The sequence below is a fragment of the Pleurodeles waltl genome, chromosome 9 (assembly GCF_031143425.1).
Source record: "Pleurodeles waltl isolate 20211129_DDA chromosome 9, aPleWal1.hap1.20221129, whole genome shotgun sequence".
Classification (NCBI taxonomy): domain Eukaryota; kingdom Metazoa; phylum Chordata; class Amphibia; order Caudata; family Salamandridae; genus Pleurodeles; species Pleurodeles waltl.
Window position 1 is genome coordinate 1,080,685,971 of NC_090448.1, and position 21,774 is coordinate 1,080,707,744.

A 21,774-nucleotide genomic window follows, 5' to 3' on the forward strand; every position below is an offset into this window, starting at 1 on the left:
TTGATACCATCAGATGTGAATCCTGGGAGTTACACAGGGCACAAAATTCCTATTGTAGGTTACGTCATCGTGCACATGGAGTTTGGGAGAAGATTGTGTGCAGGCAAGCTATATGTAGCTGAAAGGGGTCAAGCAATTTTAGGATGGCCACACATAAAGAAATTAGGGATTAAGATTGATTCTACGAAATCTCATCCTGTGTATGCAGTGTTGAATCATGATTCCCTGGGAGAGCTGCAATATGACAAATTAGAAGAATGGTATCCTACAGTGTTTTCGAAGTCTTTAGGTAAATTAGTAGGATTTAAACATAAAATTGTATTACAGGAAAATGCCAGCCCTGTGAGGCACAAAGTACGAAATGTTCCGATAAATTATAGACCTAAATTGAAAGAATTGTTGAAGGATTTGTGCAAGAAAAATATTATTGAACCGATTGAGAGCTCTGATTGGATATCACCAGTGGTTTTATCTCTCAAGAAAAATGGGGATCTCAGACTATGTGTCGACTTAAGATCCTTAAATGAAGTGATCTGGGTTGATACATTTCCGTTACCGAATCTGCAAGAACTGGTTTCATCTGTGTGCCAAGCTTCAATCTTTTCTACTATTGATTTATCCAGCGCATATCATCAAATTGAGCTGGATCAATCTTCACGGCATTATACAGCATTTGTAACGACGGAAGGTGCGTTTCAGTACATAAGAATGCCCTTGGTCTTGCTAGTGCATCCGCAGTATTTCAAAGAGAGATGAGCAAGATTTTTTGTGACGTGAGTAATGCAAGAGTGTTCCAGGACGACATATTGATATATGGCAAGAATAAGGCGGAACATGACAAAGGTCTCAAGCATGTTTTAACATTGCTTGACAAAAATGGCTTAACTGTAAGGAAAGATAAATGTAGTTTTGGCCAGTCCCAGGTAGAATATTTAGGACATGTAATTTCATCTGAAGGTATCCGCCCCAAAGTAAGTCATGTAAAAGCTATAGCGGACGCACCTATACCAGAGTGTAAAAAACAATTAATGTCGTTTTTGGGTCTTACTGAATTTTATTCTCGGTTCATAGAGAATTATGCAACCAAGGTGGAGAATTTAAGGAAAATTTTAAAGAAAAATGTTCAATTTGTGTGGGAGCAAGAACAGTCAGAATGTTTTGATTGTATCAAACGAGAAATTGTGAATTCACCATGTCTGAAGCCATTTGTAACGAATGCTGATTGTATAATTGCAGTTGATGCAAGCAATTATGGCATTGGGGCTGTTTTATCGCAGAAAAGTAATGGTGAGAATTGGATTGTATCTTATGCCTCACGTACTTTATCTCAATCTGAAAGAAATTACTCAGTAATTGAGAAAGAATTGTTGGCAGCTTCGTGGGCTCTAGAAAGATTTCGAATGTATGTGTGGGGAAGAAAATTTAAATTGCGTACAGATCACAAACCTTTAGTTTGACGGAATTTGTCTTCAAGATTAGCAAGACTTGCTTCCAAATTGCAAATGTATTTCTTTGATATAGAGTATGTACCCAGTAGAAATAATTTTATTGCTGGTGGATTGTCTAGATTACCTATTCAAGATGCGCATGATGACTTAGAATGTGATGTTGTATACACGTATGCTGATGTAATCTCTGGTTCTGAGATAAATAGTGAGACGGAACAAACACTACTAACTGAACAAGTATGGGAACGGGAAATGATGAAAGATAATGAAATGCAATTGATAAAAAAATATATAAGCGGTGGGTGGCCTAGTGAGAGATCTATGAGAGGTGAGAGTGCAGTGCTATGGAAATTGCAAAATGAACTTAGTTTAGAAAATGGTATAATCATGCGTGGCGACAGAATAATTCCTCCAAAGGGAGTACGTGATGCGATTGTGCAAAGAAGTAATGTTGGTCACAGTGGAATGTCTCGGAATAAACGGCAGGTAAAGGAATTTTTATGGTGGCCAGGAGTAGATGCAATGGTTGACAGATTTGTGCGAAATTGTGTTGCTTGTGCCCAAAGTGATAAGAGTGCTAAACCTTGTTTTGCACCGATATTGCCAGTTGAACTACCTGAAAGGCCTTGGAGGAAATTGGCTATTGATTTAATTGGTCCGTTCTCCATGTTACCTGCAAGAGAAGCTTACGCTGTTGTTTTGATGGATTATTTTTCCAAATGGCCTGAGGTTGAGTTTGTGAGCAAAATTTCAACTGAGGTTGTCATAGAGTTTTTGGAGAATGTTTTTGCTAGAGAAGGGGTTCCAGAGACATTAGTATCCGATAATGGTGTGCAGTTTACCTCTACAAAAATGGCAGCATTTTAAAAAAGAAATGGCATTAAGCATGTCAGGGTAGCTTTGTATAATCCTTCTTCTAGTGGATTAGTTGAACGATTTAACAGGGTTGTTAAGGAAACTATTCAACTAGCTTTAAAGTCTGGAGTTCCATGGAAGGAAGCAGTAAGAAAGATGCTTTCTTCCTACAGGGCATCGCCACATTCTGTGACAGGGAAAATGCCTTTTGAATTGTTAAGGGGAAGGAAGCCTTCTACTGGTTTAGTTCCTTGGTGGTTGATGGAAAGAAATCGTGAGAAGTTTAAGGTAGTTTGTGATGTGGAGATGAAGAATAGGGTGTTGCAATCTCAGGTTAAGTTGAGCCATAATGTTAGATCCAGTATTGGTGCACTCAAAGTGGGACAAAGTGTTCGAGTTAAGTTACCTGGATTTGTGGAAAAAGGAAAATCTCAATGGTCCGAACCGAAGAAGATTGTGAGAGTCTTGAGGAATGCGGTGAAATTGGATGATGGCAAAGTTTGGAATGTAAGGCGTGTGTCTATATGTAGAGGAGAGCCTAATGTTGTGATACAGGATGCAGAGTGCAGAGAGGAATGCAGTGGATATTTATTTGGAAGTGATCTTACTGGCGTGGGTGAGTCTGGGTGTCATAGTGATTATGACAATGAGTGTGAAGTGCCACGCCGTAGTGAGAGGAATAAGAAAATGCCTACATATCGAAAGGACTATGTAATCCACAAGTGAAATGTTTTTCTTTGTTTTTGCCTTATTATGTGATATTCATTATATGCTATATATTTCTAATTTATTGTTAGATTAGTTTGCGCCGTAGTTATTATGTTTTTTTGTTGTAAATTTTCTTTGTTGAGAGGGGGATGTGTGACAATACGTAGGAATTCGGCAATGGAATGTGGCACGCGTCAGCGTTTAACGGTGGACAGTTGGAGGCAGCGGTGCTGGGTCTGTCGGTGCCGCTTGCTTGGATCAAACCTAAATAATTATTATTCTCATTCCCCCCACCTATGCCTCATCGTTCATGGATCCTTTTTTAACAGGTACATTCTTTTAGGTAATTTTATTGATAATCCACGTTTATTACTTCTTTTTTGATAATCAACACATGTTAATAACTTCTCATTTTTCTAGGGATAAAGAACTGTTGTGAATTTGCTGGAAACTTAGGTTGACTAATAAAGCCATTCACTGAGTTCTTCTCACAGCACTTATTTAAATGGTGAGTTTCACTTTTCATAATGAGGTAAATCTTGCTGCAATGGAACATAGGACGTTCTTTTACTGTCAAATGACAACGAAGAGGCCAATGAAGATGATTCACCTGTTTTTAATCAAAGAGAACTGAAAGATCGATGTATTACTTTGGGCAACTCCTTTTCTCTAACTTTTATAAAATGTTTCCAATCTCCACAGGCTAGATAAATTGGTTTGAGGCTGAATATGTCTTGTGATGCTGGTGAGGAAATGAACGCAGTGTCCATTAAGAAACACAAACACATTGGATAGGATACGCTAAGGCATAACAAGAACAATTCACAGCTATGACCCTTCTATAAGCTCATAATTGTGTTCCACAGAAAGGCCCTTCCAAATGGAAAATGTTATTTTATCCTTATTACTGATTATGAGCCATGAAGAAAGATATGTAGCATCAACCACCGAAAATTGTTCAATTATTTCCTTCAGGATGGTGACTATGTCCAAAAAGCATTGTAGTTGAGATCGAAAAATCCCTCATTGTCCCAGAATCCAGAAACACAAACATTTTCAAATACATTTTTAGCAGAGGTAAGGCAAATTATCAAGGGTAAACGACCTCTGGACATCTGCAGGGTGTTGGCAACAAATGGGCCTGGCAGGACCTTTTCTGCTTGGTAATTGGACTGCTACGTTCTGGTGGGTAGTCACGCTTTCCTTCCAAGGGATCTCGGGCTTTTCCGGGCATTCCATAATGAATTATCTTTCCTTGCCACCATATATGCAGTAGTTATGTGATTGTCTGTTCTCTCCCTTTTTTACCATGTGCCCCCCAGACTTCACTGATTTGAATCGTCTCTGGTAATATGCCTCTGGTTTTGGCTTTTGATTCTAACTAAGAGGCGGGTTCTACTTTCATTTTTTTTAAATGATCAACCATTAGTTGTGAGAGAGACAGATCTAACTGAAGGACATGGTCTGTGAGTTCCAGAGCGTTCTAATCCACCATTTAGATCACCATGAAGTCCTTAGCAGAATAGTGAGCCTGCTTTTTTTTTTTTTTGCTCTAGCCATTCCAACTCTATCAGTCAGTTAACATGTGTCAGATGTTGTAGTAAGTCCTCATTCCCTTATCATAACTTTAGAACCTCATTATCTAACGACAGTTATACCTCCTCGGACAAAAGTTCTCTGAAACCCTGCCTAAACGTATGAAGCAGGAACTTATTCAGCTGAATACTTGGCTGGACAAAGACTCAGCGCATCCTGCCAAATAAAATAGGATAAAAGCCACCGTGATCACAGCTGTTGGAAAGGCTGCTGGTGTGCAAAAGAAATGTCATTTCATTGTGACAGAAAAAGATGGGCTGTTGAATGTTGCAGGAAACATTGTCAGAAGGGGCTAAAGGAAACATTAAAGTGTTTATCATGGTTACTAGTGCAGGTGTTTGTGGTAGAGGGTAGTCTGGCTGTGATACCTAGGGTACGGATTGCCACACCAGAGACTGGTGCATGGGTTCTTGACATAGTGATCAGACATATTCATGTCGTTGAATGCTGTTGTGTCAGAAAAAGTGTCCATAGTGTCTCTAAACATAAGCCGACAGACCGAAGGCCATTGCTAAGGATGGCACTACTTTGGCCTGAATATCAGTTAACAAATGCATCAAGCAACCAATGGAAATGGTGCTCTTAAACATGCTACCTGGATAAATACAAGTCTTGGCCTTCCAATCCTCCAAAACTCCGACCTGTTGTGTGTGAATGAAAACAAGTCCTGAATTCACATGGAATAAGAAACCCTTGCCCACCTTTTCTCCAGAGGGAGAAAGAAGCAGTCAGGAATAAATGCAGCTGTGCTCATGACTGAAACCACTACTGTTGTTCAATTATCTTTGTTTGAAATCAGAATTGCATCTAGTGATATTGTTCTACTGCAGAGGAGATTCACCTAATGCAGTCTTCTCCTGGAGTTACCTCTGGCATCATCCACTTTTCTCTTCTTGGTGGAAGACTGTCATAGCAAAAGCATGCACATTGTTGTCTGGTCAACGTTCATGCATACCTGACTTTGTCCTTCACTAACTGGTCTTATGCCTTTTTTACTTGCGACAGTGAGTGGCAACTCATATATTGCTGGGAGAAATATAAGTTGCTGTTACTTTAGACAGAGAGTGGTGTAACTTTATTCCAAGGGTGAAATCATGGTCGGTTCAAAATAGCAGGTGACATTACTGTCACTCAGCTATTCGATATTCAGATCACCCATGAGGGGTGCATTGCTGGGAAAATCCATTGGCACTTGACTAACTTCTTATCTCACTAGAATCTCTAACTGACTAGCACAACACTAACTTTCATGCTAACCAAAACACAGTACATAACGGCAAGCCAATCATATGGGCATTGCCTGATACTTCATACTGCTAGCTAAAGGACACTTCTAAATTCACAAGCGCAATCCCAACCAGAACTCATACTGGGAAGCGATGCTCAAGGGAAGAAAGGTAGTTTAGCCACTGTTAGCCTTCGAAGTTTCACCAGATTTCTAGCATCTCAATTGTATATGTTTAATATTATCTCACTCTGACACATGTAGTTATTTTCACATCAGTTGGCCTAGATATGTAGATCAACTTTTGTTTTGCTGAGATTGCAAGGAGAACCAGACCACATACAATTAGCGCATACATATGGGAGCCCCTTTGTCTTATTTGTCCTTTTCCGGGATTACTAGATTATCCTGCAACCAGAAGACAGTCTTTCCTCCTGTCTACTAAGCATTATGTCTATTTTCTCTTCTGGTAGGCAATCTAGAAAGTCTACTCAACATCAGTCCTTCCACAGTGTCTATTACCATTTTCACTAGACACTGTAAAAAGAATGTGGAATCATGGAGCCTGTGTTGACATCTCAAGCGTGGCAGTGGAAAAATGGGATGGATACAGAATGGTAGATACAGATAATAACTAGGCAAGCAAGCCAGCACGTAAGAACTGGATGAGGCAGATAAATCAAAGCAAAACGGCACAAGGACCTTTTAGAAGGAGTACAGATAAGAGGGTGTGTGAAGGTGAAAACAAAGCTGTGCACGAAGATTTCACCACTGAAAAAAGTCTAAGTAAACAAAACAAAAATTAAAAACAATGCTAATAAAAAATAAATGTAATCAATATTTGAAAATAATCGCAAAGATACTCAAGCAAAAATAAGGTAAATGTAAAATGTCACTTACCCAGTGTACATCTGTTCGTGGCATGGGACGCTGCAGAGTCATATGCTGTGCATTATCCTGCCATCTAGTGTTGGTCTTGGAGTGTTACAAGTTGTTTTTCTTCGAAGAAGTCTTTTCGAGTCACGAGACCGAGGGACTCCTACCTTTCGACTCCATTGCGCATGGGCGTCGACTCCATCTTAGATTGTTTTGCCCGCAGAGGGTGAGGTAGGAGTTGTGTATATAGTAAAGGTGCCCATGCAGTGGAGTAAGTATGTATGTACATAATGTATATAAAAATAGTCTATATTTACAAATTTACAAATGTAAAGTTTCATCAACTTATAACAGCTACAGGCTCCCGGGGAGGCGGGAGGGCGCATGTAAATCTGCAGCGTCCCATGCCATGAACAGATGTACATTGGGTAAGTGACATTTTCCGTTCGATGACATGTGTAGCTGCAGATACACATGCTGTGCATAGACTAGTAAGCAGTTATCTCCCCAAAAGCGGTGGCTTAGCCTGTAGGAGTTGAAGTTGTCTGAAATATTGTTCGTAATACAGCCTGTCCTACTGTGGCTTGTTGTGTTGTTAACACATCTACGCAGTAATGTTTTGTGAATGTATGAGGCGTAGACCATGTGGCTGCCTTACAGATTTCTGCCATAGGTATATTTCCTAGAAAGGCCATTGTGGCGCCTTTCTTCCTAGTAGAGTGCGCCTTTGGCGCAATAGGTAGGTCTCTTTTTGCTTTAATATAGCAGGTCTGAATACATTTCACTATCCATCTGGCAATGCCTTGTTTGGATATTGGATTTCCTGCATGAGGTTTTTGGAAGGCTACAAACAATTGCTTTGTTTTGCGAAACTGTTTTGTTCTGTCAATGTAATGCATTAGTGCTCTTTTAATGTCTAACGTATGTAAGGCTCTTTCAGCTACTGAGTCTGGTTGTGGAAAAAAGACTGGGAGTTCCACTGTTTGGTTTAGGGGGAATGGTGATATAACTTTTGGTAAAAATTTGGGATTTGTACAGAGAACCACTTTATGTTTATGTATTTGTATAAAGGGTTCTTGTATAGTAAATGCTTGTATTTCACTTACTCTTCTAAGAGATGTGATAGCTATCAGGAAGGCTACTATCCAGGTTAAGTATTGCATCTCACAAGAGTGCATGGGTTCAAATGGTGGACCCCATGAGTCGTGTTAATACAATATTGATGTTCCACGAGGGAACAGGTGGTGTTCTCGGGGGTATGATACTTTTTAAACCCTCCATAAATGCTTTGATGACTGGGATTCTAAAGAGTGATGTTGAATGTGTAATCTGCAGGTAGGCAGATATTGCTGTGATATGTATTTTAATAAGGGAAAATGCTAGTTTAGATTTTTGTAAGTGTAATAAGTAGCCTACAATGTTTTTGGCGGAAGTATGTAGTGGTTGAATTTGATTATTATTGCAGTAATAAACAAATCTTTTCCATTTGTTTGCGTAACAATGTCTTGTAGTAGGTTTTCTAGCTTGTTTAATGACCTCCATACATTCTTGTGTAAGGTCTAAATGTCCAAATTCTAAGACTTCAGGAGCCAGATTGCTAGATTGAGCAATGCTGGATTGGGGTGTCTGATCTGTTGTTTGTGTTGAGTTAAGAGATCTGGTCTGTTTGGTAGTTTGATATGAGGTACTACTGACATGTCCAGTAATGGTGTATGCCATGGCTGACGGGCCCAGGTTGGTGCTATTAGTATTAGTTTGAGTTTGTTTTGACTCAATTTGTTTATTAGATAAGGAAGGAGTGGGAGAGGGGGAAAAGCGTAAGCAAATATCCCTGACCAACTCATCCATAACGCATTGCCCTTGTACTAAGGGTGTGGATACCTGGACGCAAAGTTTTGGCATTTTGCGTTTTCTTTTGTTGCAAATAGGTCTATTTCTGGTGTTCCCCAGTGTAGAAAGTACGTTTCTAGTATCTGGGGGTGAATTTCCCATTCGTGTGTTTGTTGGTGATCTCGACTGAGATTGTCGGCCAACTGGTTTTGAATCCCTGGGATGTACTGTGCTATTAGGCGAATGTGATTGTGAATCGCCCACTGCCAAATCTTTTGTGCTAAGAGACACAGTTGTGATGAGTGTGTCCCTCCTTGTTTGTTTAGGTAATACACTGTTGCCATGTTGTTTGTTTTGACAAGAATGTGTTTGTGGGCTATTAGCGGTTGAAATGCTTTCAATGCTAGAAACACTGCTAACAGTTCTAAATGATTTATATGCAGTTGTCTTTGTTGAACGTCCCATTGTCCCTGTATACTGTGCTGTTTGAGGTGTGCTCCCCACCCCATCATGGAAGCATCTGTTGTGATCACGTATTGAGGCACTGGGTCTTGGAATGGCCGCCCTTGGTTTAAATTTATAGGATTCCACCATTGGAGCGAGAAGTGTGTTTGGTGGTATATCAACACTAGATCTTGAAGTTGACCCTGTGCTTGATTCCATTGTGTAGCTAGGCACTGTTGTAAGGGCCGCATGTGTAGTCTTGCGTTTGGGACAATGGCTATGCATGAAGACATCATGCCTAGGAGTTTCATTACAAACCTCACTTGATAGTGTTGGTTTGGGTACATGTTTAATATCACATTTTGGAAGGCTTGTACCCTTTGTGGACTTGGAGTGGCAATCCCCTTTTGTGTGTTGATTGTTGCTCCTAAGTATTGTTGTATTTGACACGGTTGTAGATGTGATTTTTGGTAGTTTAGAGAGAACCCTAGTTTGTGCAGGTTTTCTATGACGTATTTTGTGTGTAGAAGACACTGTTGCTGAGTGCTGGTTTTTATTAACCAATCGTCTAAGTAAGGGAATACGTGCATGTGCTGCCTCCTGATGTGAGCGGCTACTACTGCAAGGCATTTTGTGAATACTCTTGGGGCTGTTATGCCGAATGGTAATACTTTGAATTGGTAATGCACACCTTGGATTACAAACCTTAAGTATTTCCTGTGTGAAGGATGTAAGGGTATGTGGAAATAAGCATCCTTGAGATCTAATGTTGACATGTAGTTCTGTTGTTTGAGCAAGGGAATCACGTCTTGTCACCATGTGAAAGTGATCTGATTTGATTTAAAGATTCAGTGTTCTGTGGTCTAATATGGGTCTCAGTGTTTTGTCTTTCTTTGGAATTAGGAAATACAGGGAGTATACACCTGTTCCTTTTTGATGGTTTGGTACTAGTTCTATTGCTTCTTTTTGTAACAATGCTTGGACTTCTAGTTGTAACAGGTCTAAGTGTTGTTTGGACATATTGTGTGCTCTTGGAGGCAACATCTGGTGGCAAATGTAGGAATTCTATGCAATAACCATGTTGGATAATGGCTAGGACCCACGCATCCGAAGTTATGTGTTCCCAGTTGTGGTAATATTCTGTAAGTCTCCCCCCCACTGGTGTTGCGTGGTGGGGGTTTGTGACATTGAAGTCACTGTTTAGTTTGTGGGGTTTTTGGGCTCTGGAATTTCCCTCTTGGTTTAGGGAACTGTCCACCCCTATGTTGTCCTCGAAACCCTCCTCTCTGATACTGGCCTTGATATGTGGGTCTGACTTGTGAGGTGGAAGGCTCTGTGGTTTGGGCACGAAACCCCCCTCTAAAGTGCGGCTTCCTAAAAGTGCCTCTTCTATGTGGGGAGTAGAGCGCGCCCAAGGCTTTGGCCGTGGCCGTGTCTTTTTTCAGTTTTTCTATTGCCGTATCCACCTCCGGCCCAAATAACTGTTGTTCATTGAAAGGCATATTCAGCACAGCCTGCTGAATTTCTGGCTTGAATCCGGTGGTCCGTAGCCATGCGTGTCTCCGAATGGTTACCGCTGTGTTTACTGTCCTGGCCGCCATATCTGCTGAGTCCATAGCCAAACTTATTTGGTTGTTGGAGATAGTTTGGCCCTCCTCAACAATCTGTTGGGCACGTTTCTGGAACTCTTTGGGGAGGTGTTGAATCCGATGTTGCATTTCATCCCAATGTGCCCTGTCGTATCGTGCCAGTAGAGCTTGAGAATTGGCAATTCGCCATTGATTGGCTGCCTGTGCTGCCACCCTCTTGCCTGCTGCATCGAATTTCCGACTTTCTTTGTCGGGCGGTGGTGCGTCTCCAGAAGTTTGTGAGTTTGCCCTTTTCCGGGCTGCTCCTGCTACCACCGAATCAGGAGTTAACTGTTGTGTGATATATACAGGGTCAGTAGAGGGAGGTTTATATTTCTTCTCCACCCTAGGCGTGATGGCTCTGCCTTTTACTGGGTCCTGAAACACCTGTTTGGCGTGTTTTAACATGCCTGGCAGCATTGGCAAGCTTTGGTATTGGCTGTGCGTAGATGACAGGGTGTTGAACAAAAAGTCGTCCTCTATGGGCTCTGCATGCAATGCTACATTATGGAATGTAGCTGCCCTTGAAACCACTTGCATGTATGCAGTACTGTTCTCAGGTGGTGACGGCCTTGCCGGGTAGCAATCAGGACTATTGTCTGAGACCGGTGCATCATACAAATCCCATGCATTCGGGTCATCTTGGCTCATCCCTGTGTGTGTTGGTGACTGCATCATTGGGGGTGTTGCTACTGGGGACAGATGTGGCGAATGTGCTTGCGATTGCTGTGGCGAGAACCGTGGTGGTGTCTTTTCTTTAGCCACTTTTGCTTTTGGCTGCATTTCCGCCTCGTGGAATGTGAGCTTGCGTTTCATCTTTATTTTAGGAAGAGTTCTGATTCTCCCCGTGTCTTTTTGTATATGCAGCCTCCTCTCTCTGGGTATGGTCTGGCTCTCCCATGCCCAGTTCTTGTTCAAATCTGTGACCTTGTAATTTTTGGCTCCGATGAAACCTTTTTGACTTTCGGGGTGCCGAACTCTCGATGCCGACATCTCGACTGGAGTCTGATGTCTTCGGCTACTGGGAGGCCTTTTTCGGTGCTGATGTTTGGTCACCGTGTTTTCGGGTTAAGCCATGGCGGTGGCGTCCCCTTGGCCTTCATTATTTTGGTGTGAGTTTTTACCGGGCTGGTTTACTCGCGGTTTGTTGCGTCTTCGGCTGCTCACTCTCGGACTCGTCCGAGTCCGAATCTCGAATGGAGGATCTCTCCTCTTCTTCGACGTCGACGGGCCCGGTCGGTGTTGACGCCATCTGGAGTCTTCGAGCTCTTCGATCCTGCAGTGTTTTCTTGGATCGAAATGCCCGACAGGCCTCGCAAGTTTCTTCTTTGTGTTCGGGAGACAAACACAGATTACTGACCAAGTGTTGGTCTGTATAAGGATACTTTGCATGGCAGTTGGGGCAGAAGCGGAAGGGGGTCCGGTCCATGAGGTTTGAAGATGGACGCAGTCGGTCCGGCCAGGCCCGCCGAGGAGTGGAAGCCCCGAAGGGCCGCCGGAGCGCTTCTTTCTTCGGTGTCGATGTGCTAGCACTAACCCGGTACCGAGCGCAAACAATGGTACGGAAGAAAACAATCTAAGATGGAGTCGACGCTCATGCGCAATGGAGCCGAAAGGGAGAAGTCCGTCGGTCTCGTGACTCGAAAAGACTTCTTTGAAGAAAAACAACTTGTAACACTCCGAGCCCAACACTAGATGGGAGGATAATGCACAGCATGTGTATCTGCAGCTACACATGCCATCGAACATATAAATCCGAAAGAGAATACCTTATCAACATCTCCTATTTCTTTTTGCAGACTGTCACTGGAATGAACAGTCCGAACTGGGTAGTGCTAGTCTTCTGGCAATAAAAGCAGCCATAAGAAACTGTCTGGGGTATCATACAACTCAACACATACTATATGTATCTACCTATCAAAACAGGGACCAGCTACAGTTTGTGGATGACGAGCAATACAGTTTGCGCCTGATTATTATACATGTGGCTCTAATGTGCACATGGGTGCTACTTATCATCTTACTGAAAGCTGAAAGGGTATGATATTTTACTCCTATCATTTTTCCACTGCAAATACCATTTTGCAGCCTTCAAAATCATTGTTTGCATTTTGTCAGAGGGAAACTGGAGTGACTTGCCAATGAAGGTTTGGTGGTTGCTCTAAATGTGTTTCTGCTGTTGCCTCATCTGTCTTTCAGAAATCTCCCAACAGCAACCATTTCAGGCTGAAAAGAGGCACATGGCTGTGCTTCTGAGTGGACTATTAGGGCCTCAACATTGTTACCAAGAGTTAAGATACCTCAACTTTTCATGCTTCTGGATAAGTTAGGTGCAGCTATATTCCTGAGCATGTTTTCTCAACTCTGTGTAAAATAATCAAATATGATACGTACTGTATAGTCATAGGTCAACACTGCCGTTAGATACATCACTCAGATATACGTCAATTTTGCATTTGTAAGCAACGGCTTATGGCAATAATACAAATTAAACAAGGCATTTTACCTGGACATGCACGATGGATAGCTGCACGAAGAAACAATCCTGAGCATGTTTAGCTAATCCAGGCAAAAAAAAACCACAGAAGCTGCCTTCAGTGAGTGTAGGAATAACGTTTTGGGACACCTTTACAGGATGCTGGCAGCAGAAGGCCATGCTGACCATCAAATCAGCCAAGGTCCAGATCGCCCAGTCATCGGCTGTGTACCTTGCACACTAGGTAAGGAGTGGGACAAAGTGACCTCGCAAGGCAGAGTTCAGGCTATGTTGAACTAGGGTATCCCCTTTACTTAGACAGAGGTCTCACATAGTGCTACAAGACTTTCATAGTTAACAATGGATCTAAAGGTTCCTTTTGAGTGTCCGACTTTCCTGGGAAGCAGCACAAGAAAGTCATATGAACTGCAGAGCCACAGAGAACTTTGTGAGGATTGGTGCCCCGGGCCAGGGTCACTGTGGCATCCCAATCCCCAGTCACTGCCTATGGTCACCCGGTTACCTCTGCAACTGGACTAGCCACAATCTATAGTAGGCATGCTTACCTGCCAATTTACAGGTCATGCCACCATATAATGGAACAAGCATTACATTTAAGTAGAAGGGTTTTGAATAATCTTGAATAACCAGCGAGGTCTACCAAGGTTTTGACACGGGCCTCATTTCCCACTGAGCACTAGGTAGACATTTTTATCAGCAAGATACTAAATTATACATGTTCATCACTTATACGACTTCACTAAAAATATACTTAATAATGTGTTATTGTAAGTCCAAAGTATAAGATCAGATATTGTTTTTTGTAATTACTGAATCAAAACACGTCATGTCACCATAAAGTCCTGGTTTTGCCAATCAGATTTATTGTACTAATGCCTAAACTGAATGGAAATGTAATTTAATTTAAGTCCCTTGTATTTCTGCGGATGAAATCAGTGCAAACATGCAAAACTTTGTGTTTTTGAAGGACAATAGAGAAAAAATTAAGATAAAAAGCATCAACATAAATTAGAACCTGTGCACAGCCCAAAAGAAAGTTTCTGTCATTAAGTATTATTTTTAGTTTGAACTCCTACCTTCAGCTTTCCCTCTTTCACCCACTGACTGAGCTGAAGAATTCCAGGCCTGTTTTTGTCTGGATAGTTTAACACCAAAAATCTATCCCTGTAAAAAAAATAACAATAATAAAGTTCACAATATCAAAAGCAATATGGACACCATCCCCAATACCCAAGCAATATGGACACCATCCCCAATACTCAGGCAATATGGGCACAATCCCCAATACCTATGCTCACCACAAAACTTACCTGTGCATTTATTTATGCTGGTTATTCTCCTGTCATATTGATTGTTTATGGTTTCCTTTGAATATTCGGTTAACTCACAATGTAAGCACATACACCAGTCATTACTGGGACTCATGGCCAAAGCATTCACATTACCAGCCCATATCCCAGTTACAATTCTTATGAACAGCTAGGACAGTGCGCCTGCACATGTCTAATACATGTGAACTGAAACTGCGATAGCCTGGGTCAGGGTAGAAGTGTTTGATCCAGTATTGGCCAGCATCAAAGTCACAGCTCAGGTGCATCTGGAGCTCAGTCCTGATTCACTGCTACTCTTACCCATCAATTTCTGTTCACACACCGTCAAACTAGCTGTTCTGGGGTCCCTGTCGTCAAATAATATGCATCCATCACAGTGCTAAGGTGGGTCGCTTTCATCTTCACCCCCGCCAAAGGTCGAGAGTATTGTGACCCACACCCGGGCAAAGCCAAGCTTCCTAGTCCAGCTTTTGGCCTCCATATTGCGCAATACTTCTGTTGCATTCAATCCACTTGGCTAAACTACGCCACTCAGTCGCTTGCATTAAGGAAAGGTCAGCAAACCTGCTAGTTAGTGGCTTTCTTGTTTCTAGGATGCAGAAGGAGACTTTAATTTTTGATGTTGGTGGTGGAATGAACTGCAGTTTGGAGCAGAGACGTTTTAAGGTATGGGCAAAGTGGGCTCTGTCCAGAGCCCCAGCCATGGGGGGGGTCGCAGGTGTTCCTGATAGAGCAAACTCTGTTCTGCAGAGAGCCTTGCCCTGATGACATTTAACAATTCAGATTGTTTTAAGTACTGTTTTCCTTTAATTTATTTTTAATGTGGGTGATGTGTGGGAGTCTTTTACAGACATTTTGCAGAGAAATGTTGTGTTTGTTTCATGCAACATCCATAAAAAAATTATTTTAGATCAAAACAAGACCTCAGTGTGAGCAATGGCAGGGCGTCACAGAGATTATTTTCAATAATTTTAGTGAGACGCTGCTATGTTACAATAGGTTACTGTTCCTGAATGTTAGATGGAAACACATTTAGAATTGGAGGAGTGTGCCTAGAGACTGTCAGTGACTTAGCCAAAAATGGCTTGAAAATTTTCAAATTGTGTCATAAATTCAAAGCTGTTCCGAACAGGGGCCCCCAAAACAAGTTTGGCCCAGAGCCCTCAAAATCACTTGTTTGAAGGCAGCCAAGCTAGCCCCTGATGCCTCATTCGGCAAAGTTATAGACAGGAATTAATACTGGGGTTGAAGGAAAATTCATTTTTTTAAGTTAGGGAGCAGATGGCATCTTAAGGTGCACTCACTTTTCGTATAAATAAAGAGTGAATAAGTGCTTACTTTACATAAAGCTGTTATTGTAGATTAAATGAATTCAAGGCAAGAGATCTCGATTTTTAGTAGATCTCCCGTTTAGGTAATTTAATTTCTTTTTCAAAATACTTTTTTCAGAATTAATGTTCTTGGCAATACCAAATGTTAGAAACAAAAAGTAATCTCTTGTAGAAAGAGATTTTCTGTGTGTGAAGATTGTTATTAAAGCTCACAATCGGTATGCCCCGAAGAAGCGTGGGATGGCATGACATGGTTGAATTTTTGTCTGCAATCAAAAATCAGACACTAAGGTACAGGCCCTACCTTGTGATGTTCCGTTCCTTCAGTACTGCTTCAGTCGCCGCAGGCAATGGAGGCGGGTAAGGTACCATCTTGTTGTACTGGGAAATCTGACCACAAAGGATGACATGGCTGTTTGGCTTCATCTGTATACAAAACAGATTACAGCTGATTCTAGCAAAGAACAGAACACACAGAAACTGGCGGTTTGCTTTTACTCCCTTGTTTTATATTGCCAAAGCATGCTGCCTTCAGGCTCCTTCAGAGTACCATGAATACAATCGAATACAATGGAAAAAGTTAAATGGGTGTGCACGGAGTAGTTAGTATTGTCAATGTACAAAGAGGACTAGATGCCAGTGGTTGTGTGGTTGTCAATGAACCATAAGAAGGAAGACAGGTTGAGAGTGTGTGGTGTGTGGAATACAATTGGAGATGAAGGTGTCAAGTCGACGAAGTAGGTACCGGGCATCCCGCATTACCGGCTGTTGTGTTAGCCTCTTGGTCTGAATTATACCTTTGTTCTAGTAGCTCAGTTGTAGAAGTTTCATTAAGGGTAAATCGATTGACTGAGCTCTGAGGTTTAGTGGGGCAGTGTGTCAGAGGTTTGGTGGTCCTGAACTACCAAAGAACCGTAACCTTGTTTTAATCTTTTGAACAATGATGTCCTCACATTTGTTAGGTGGCAAAATGAGCAGTTATACCAAGGACTCTGCCTTCCTCCTAAGTTTTGTGTTATAATATGTTTCCCGTCCTACCTCAATACTAAGTAAAATCCGTCCTACATCTTTCTTTGGAAAATGGATTGTTTGGTTGCTTAGAGGTTAGTGAATTTCTGGTGGTGTAGCAGTATTTATCTGGTGCTGCTGTGCTTATTAGAGCGAAACTGCACTGTGCTTCCTACTAGAGTCCCTTTCTCTCATTTCATCCATGCCAACATTTCATATTTGTGAGACAGGAGCAGACTTCTCATTTTAAGAAACAATTATAAAATGTTATTTCCAATTAAAATTTCTTGCACACCAATACAAGTTGATGGGAAGTTAAACTCCCCTGATGGGAGACGCAGCGAAACGTAGTAGTCGCGCCATCTCAGCTCTTCACTTCTACACTGTTCATTCAAACATATTGCAATCACCACAGGTTGTTTCACACTTGTCATTGATTTTGTGTGACAGACATGATTCAGGGCAGAAGCAGGCATGGTCTAGTCTTGATCCTTGAAGATTAGGTAATCCACACCCCAAAGCTAGAGCTTTGGAGTCACACTTGTCACTATGCTTGGAGTGAAGAGAAGATACAGCAGCCTAGTGGACCCGAGGAGAGGCAATCAGGACCGCAGGCCCTAACCAGCTCAGCATTCTGAATCCGAAGGACCCGCAGCACAGTGGTGAGTCTGTGAGGATGCATCAGCAAGACGACGATGAGGGCACATGGCCGGAAAGACTTATCTCCGTTGATAAGCAGCACAGCACTGGCCTGCTTCCTATGAGATGCCCTTTCCACTGTTCCAGTGACTCGGATAGGGCAGATGCCTGAGCGGAGTGACATAGCAATCACCTACAGAGAGTTCCCAGAGGGGGAGAATATGTTGCAGGCTTGATTAAAGGCTTAGGCCGCTAGCCGCTGACTGCCAGAATTCACCTGAAATCTTACTCATATCCCACAAACAAACAAACAAAGGTGTAAACACCAGAGCAGATGAAGATGTGGATTGGTCTGAACAGGTAGGCAGTGGAATAACTCTGAGCTCAGCTAAGAGTGCTTTGTCGTACAACTTTGAAATTATGTCTTTCATCTATGAACTTGACCACTGGTACCTTAAGTTGTCACCATTGTGATTTTCAGACTTCAACTCAGCCTGCAACTCTAGAATCCAGTAATAAGACGGCTAATTCTCTTTCACACCCCCCCACTTTTAAGGCTTCTGCCTTTATAGAACATAAACTTGCTTCCTATTGCTTTTTTTTAATATCAATCGTTGCTCCCTAGCCAAATACCAATTAGAAGTATTACATTTCTTAATTGATAACCTGCCGGATGCCTGGTTTCTAACTTAAACCTGGCTCAATGCCACCTCCACTCCAAACATCATTGCTATGCTTCCAACAACTTATCGTATGATTAGACTTGGTCTTTTACACAGGAAAGCCAGTGGGATTGTGATTGTTTTTTAAGCCCAATACCAATGCAAAATCTTTCAATTTCCGCCTGTTAGTCTATATTGTTCTCCCTGTGCCTATCCAATAATTTGACTTTGTCTAGTGCACTGATTTATCGTCCTCCAGGACCTGCAGGCAGCTGCTACCAGAAGACCATTCCCCTTTCATTCTTAAATACCCTAACTTCAACGTTCTAGTCAATTTACTTTTTTAAGACAAATCTTATTGAGTTTTTCCCAGATTAACCCGGCCATGGTGACCAGAAGGATATCAACAACATGGTACAAAAGGAAAACAATAACATAAAATAGCACATATAAATCCCCACCTACCCACCCTGTCCCATGACTAGTCCATGAAGTCTGAGTGATAAATAGATTAGGGCTGTGTGTTAAATCACTGGCAGGACGTTCCATATCTTTCAATGTCATCATCCAAAACAGATGTGGAGGTTCGGACAGACTCTAAGGTGCTACCTCTGTAACCTGCCCATCTTTGCCAAATCTTGGGGTGTTTCTGTGGGCATCCCCTTGTCTGAAACACAGCTATCGCCATTACCTTGCAATAATTTACACCTTGTTTCCATACCGCCAGGGAGGGAGCTCATTCTGCCTTCCATACCTTTGATATATCCCTTTTAGCTAAGATCAGCCTAAGGAATAATAGAGCTCTACAGAGCTGTCTTCTATCTTTTGGCACCAAGACCGTCCATGATACGGAGAAGGGTCAACCTGAGATCTAGGGTAATGGTCCAGGCTAGTGCCTCAATCAGACAGGAGATGATCCCCTCTAGAAGCGGTCCAGCATGGTGCAGCTCCAGACCGTATGGAGGAAGGTGCTGTCTTCAGACTGACACCATAGGCATAGTGGGGAGGCCACAAGGCTAGCGCACCATAAGTGATGTTGCGTGTAATACACTCTATGTAGGTATTTTAGTTGCATAAGGAGATGGTGGTCAGAAATGGCTGCTTTGCCGGGGCGCATAGTGCATCTGACCAGTCCTCATCATCTAATGTGTCTAAACCTGCCTCCCAGGAGCTCTTGAGAGCCGAAAGGGTGTGAGTGCTGTGTAGCACAAAGGTGCAATATATCTAGGATATTTTGTGGGCTCCTAGGGCATCGGAAAGGAGCATACCCTTTAGTGAGTTGTGCATAGAAGCGTGTCTATGCGTCTAATCTAGGAGGTAATGGCATGCCTGAGTTGTAGGTGGAACTGACTGCGATTCATCTGAAAGTCTTGCTGAAGGTCTTGGAAGCATTTCAGCACTGTGCCACACATGACATCGCCCAGTGTTGAAATGCCTATGAAGTCACATCTACCGAAACCCATCAGACGGGCTACCTAATGCAGCACTGTGCTGCACCATAGTGGCATCCATTCCATCAACCTACCCCACCATCCCATGCGGTGCAAGGTGATTCGTCATAACCGAAGGACCACACATGTCTCTGGGGGAGATAGGTTGTCCCTGCCTCCACGTAGAGGTAATCCAACATGTGAGTATTGCCCATCACCCATTTCTCAGCCATATATGCTGGGTCTCGGTGGTGATCATGCCACTACTCATTTATAATCATTATATGTGAGGATGAGTAGCAGGAGCACATTTCTACAGTCGCAATGCCCCCGATAGGAAGATTGAACGCATGTGGCAAATGTGATTTGGTGGGCTCCATCGTTGCCAGGACCATTCCATATCTGGTTATCTATTCACTCCCAGGTATCTAAATCCTCTCACCGCCGATTGTATACCAAGCGGCCAAATAGCAGGCCTGGCATATCCAGTGAGAGGGAAGATTACCGATTCTGAGGTATTCAGTATAAGACCAGATGTTTTGCCAAACATTTGCGTGATCTGGAGATTGTGTGGGCCTGAAGCATCTGGTTCAGTAAAGAAAAATAAAATGTCATCAGCGTATAACACTATGCGGTCTGAGCACTACGGGCTCCATTCAAAGCCCTGCATCGGGCTCCTATTCTGACCCAAACGGCCAACAACAATGGGGAGATAGGACAACCGTGGCAGGTCCCTCGCTGTATTGATAACATTCCAGATGTGTAGCCTGCCACCCTCACCATCAGCTCTGTATAAAAGAGACATTGATCTTGTCACACATTTTCATTCTGTCCTAAGAATGAGGGGGGAAAGTATGTGTTTTACTTAACCACCAATGAGATGATTTAAGTCTAAAGCTGACTCTTAGTTCTTCTTGCTTGTTCACATCTATGTTACATTAAGTCACTATCCATCCAGTTCAGGGTTCAAAGGGATGGAATGGAGGGAACAAGCGGAAACTGTATTTTCATTGCTTATGAGCTGCCCATATTTGCTTTGTTTAAACTTTTTGACCAAACCGGTTTTGTTCCTCTTTCCAAATCCCACCCAAACACTGGCATCATTACTTCATCACTACAAATGCAGATCAAAAGTAATATGTAACTCTTTAGGATTTCATATTTTCAGCTGTGTAAGGGAAGGAGATGTCCTTATATCAGCATGCACATTTTTCAAATAATGCCATTTATATATGTGCAACCAGCCTTGTGAAAAAAGTACCCAAAAAAGCACCCTTTGCCTCTCCCACTGTTGAGAATGGAACCAGAACCAGTTCTGTGTTTTCTCTGCAAATATTGGGACTCTGTAGGTTGTTTAAAAGGCTGCAAGAAACAAATAGCTCATACAGTGCGTTATTCTCTCAAAATGGCAACATCTTGTTAAAGGTCAGGGAAGCAGCAAATGGGATATTTAAAATCTTGTACTTTAAATTTCATATGTGGCTAGCTCAATACAAGTCCCATTGAAAACGAGAGTTAATACAGATTGCTATGCTTACTAAAATTGTCCACTGAGTTATAAAACATACCAGTCTGTGCGTGTGCTATTTAGTTTTATACCAGATAAAAAAATCAAGGCATTTAAAGCTCCAGCACAGTAGAATTCCAGTTGAGTGTGACAAACTGTTCACCAAGAAAGCAGGAAAAGCTTGAATAACCTGACTTATCACAATGTCGCTGATCTGTCCTCCAACGTTGTCAAAGTAGACATCCACGCCATCGGGGCAACAGCTACGCAGATCCTCCTCCACCGTCTCCTTCTTATAATTCACTGCAGAGTCAAAACCTAGTTCTTTAACTAAAATGGAGCACTTCTCATCTGTGCCACAGATGCCAACCACTCTGCTACAGCCCTCCAGGTGGCCAATCTGTGAGAAACATGAGACCACATAAACCAAAGATTTGTCAAAACGCTGCATATTGTCAACCCCACCGACATCATCACCACTTGCCCAGTCAATCTGAACTCTAAACATGTCTATATAATTAAACATCTGTGGGTACTTGATAGCAGAATGGAGGACTTTACAAATGCCCCTAAACAGGAGTTACTGCCCTGTGGTCATTACAAGATTCATGGAACACCAGGGGTCCCAAGTTTTTCAGACATTCTGCCTGATAAAAATAGAAGCAATGGTCTAGGTGTAAATCTTGCCAAACAAGGGGAAAACATGTTAAAATAAATGTAGAATAATATGAGCGATAGTAGCTCCCTAGATATAATTGA

The 21,774-nt window shown here is 42.2% G+C and overlaps 1 protein-coding gene across 7 annotated transcripts in view; it reads right to left on the reverse strand.

Moving 5' to 3' along the window:
- PTGR2 (prostaglandin reductase 2) overlaps positions 1–21,774 on the reverse strand; it is a 249,852-nt gene that overhangs the window by 84,925 nt on the left and 143,153 nt on the right. For 6 of the 7 annotated variants that reach the window (XM_069208741.1, XM_069208737.1, XM_069208739.1 and 3 more), the window contains 3 exons: positions 21,206–21,415; positions 16,074–16,195; positions 14,184–14,271 (listed from right to left, as the gene is read on the reverse strand). In XM_069208741.1, the coding sequence (XP_069064842.1) occupies positions 14,184–14,271; positions 16,074–16,195; positions 21,206–21,415 (420 nt within the window). The remainder of the gene's footprint in view (positions 1–14,183; positions 14,272–16,073; positions 16,196–21,205; positions 21,416–21,774) is intronic. The other variant, XM_069208743.1, reaches the window with a different exon arrangement.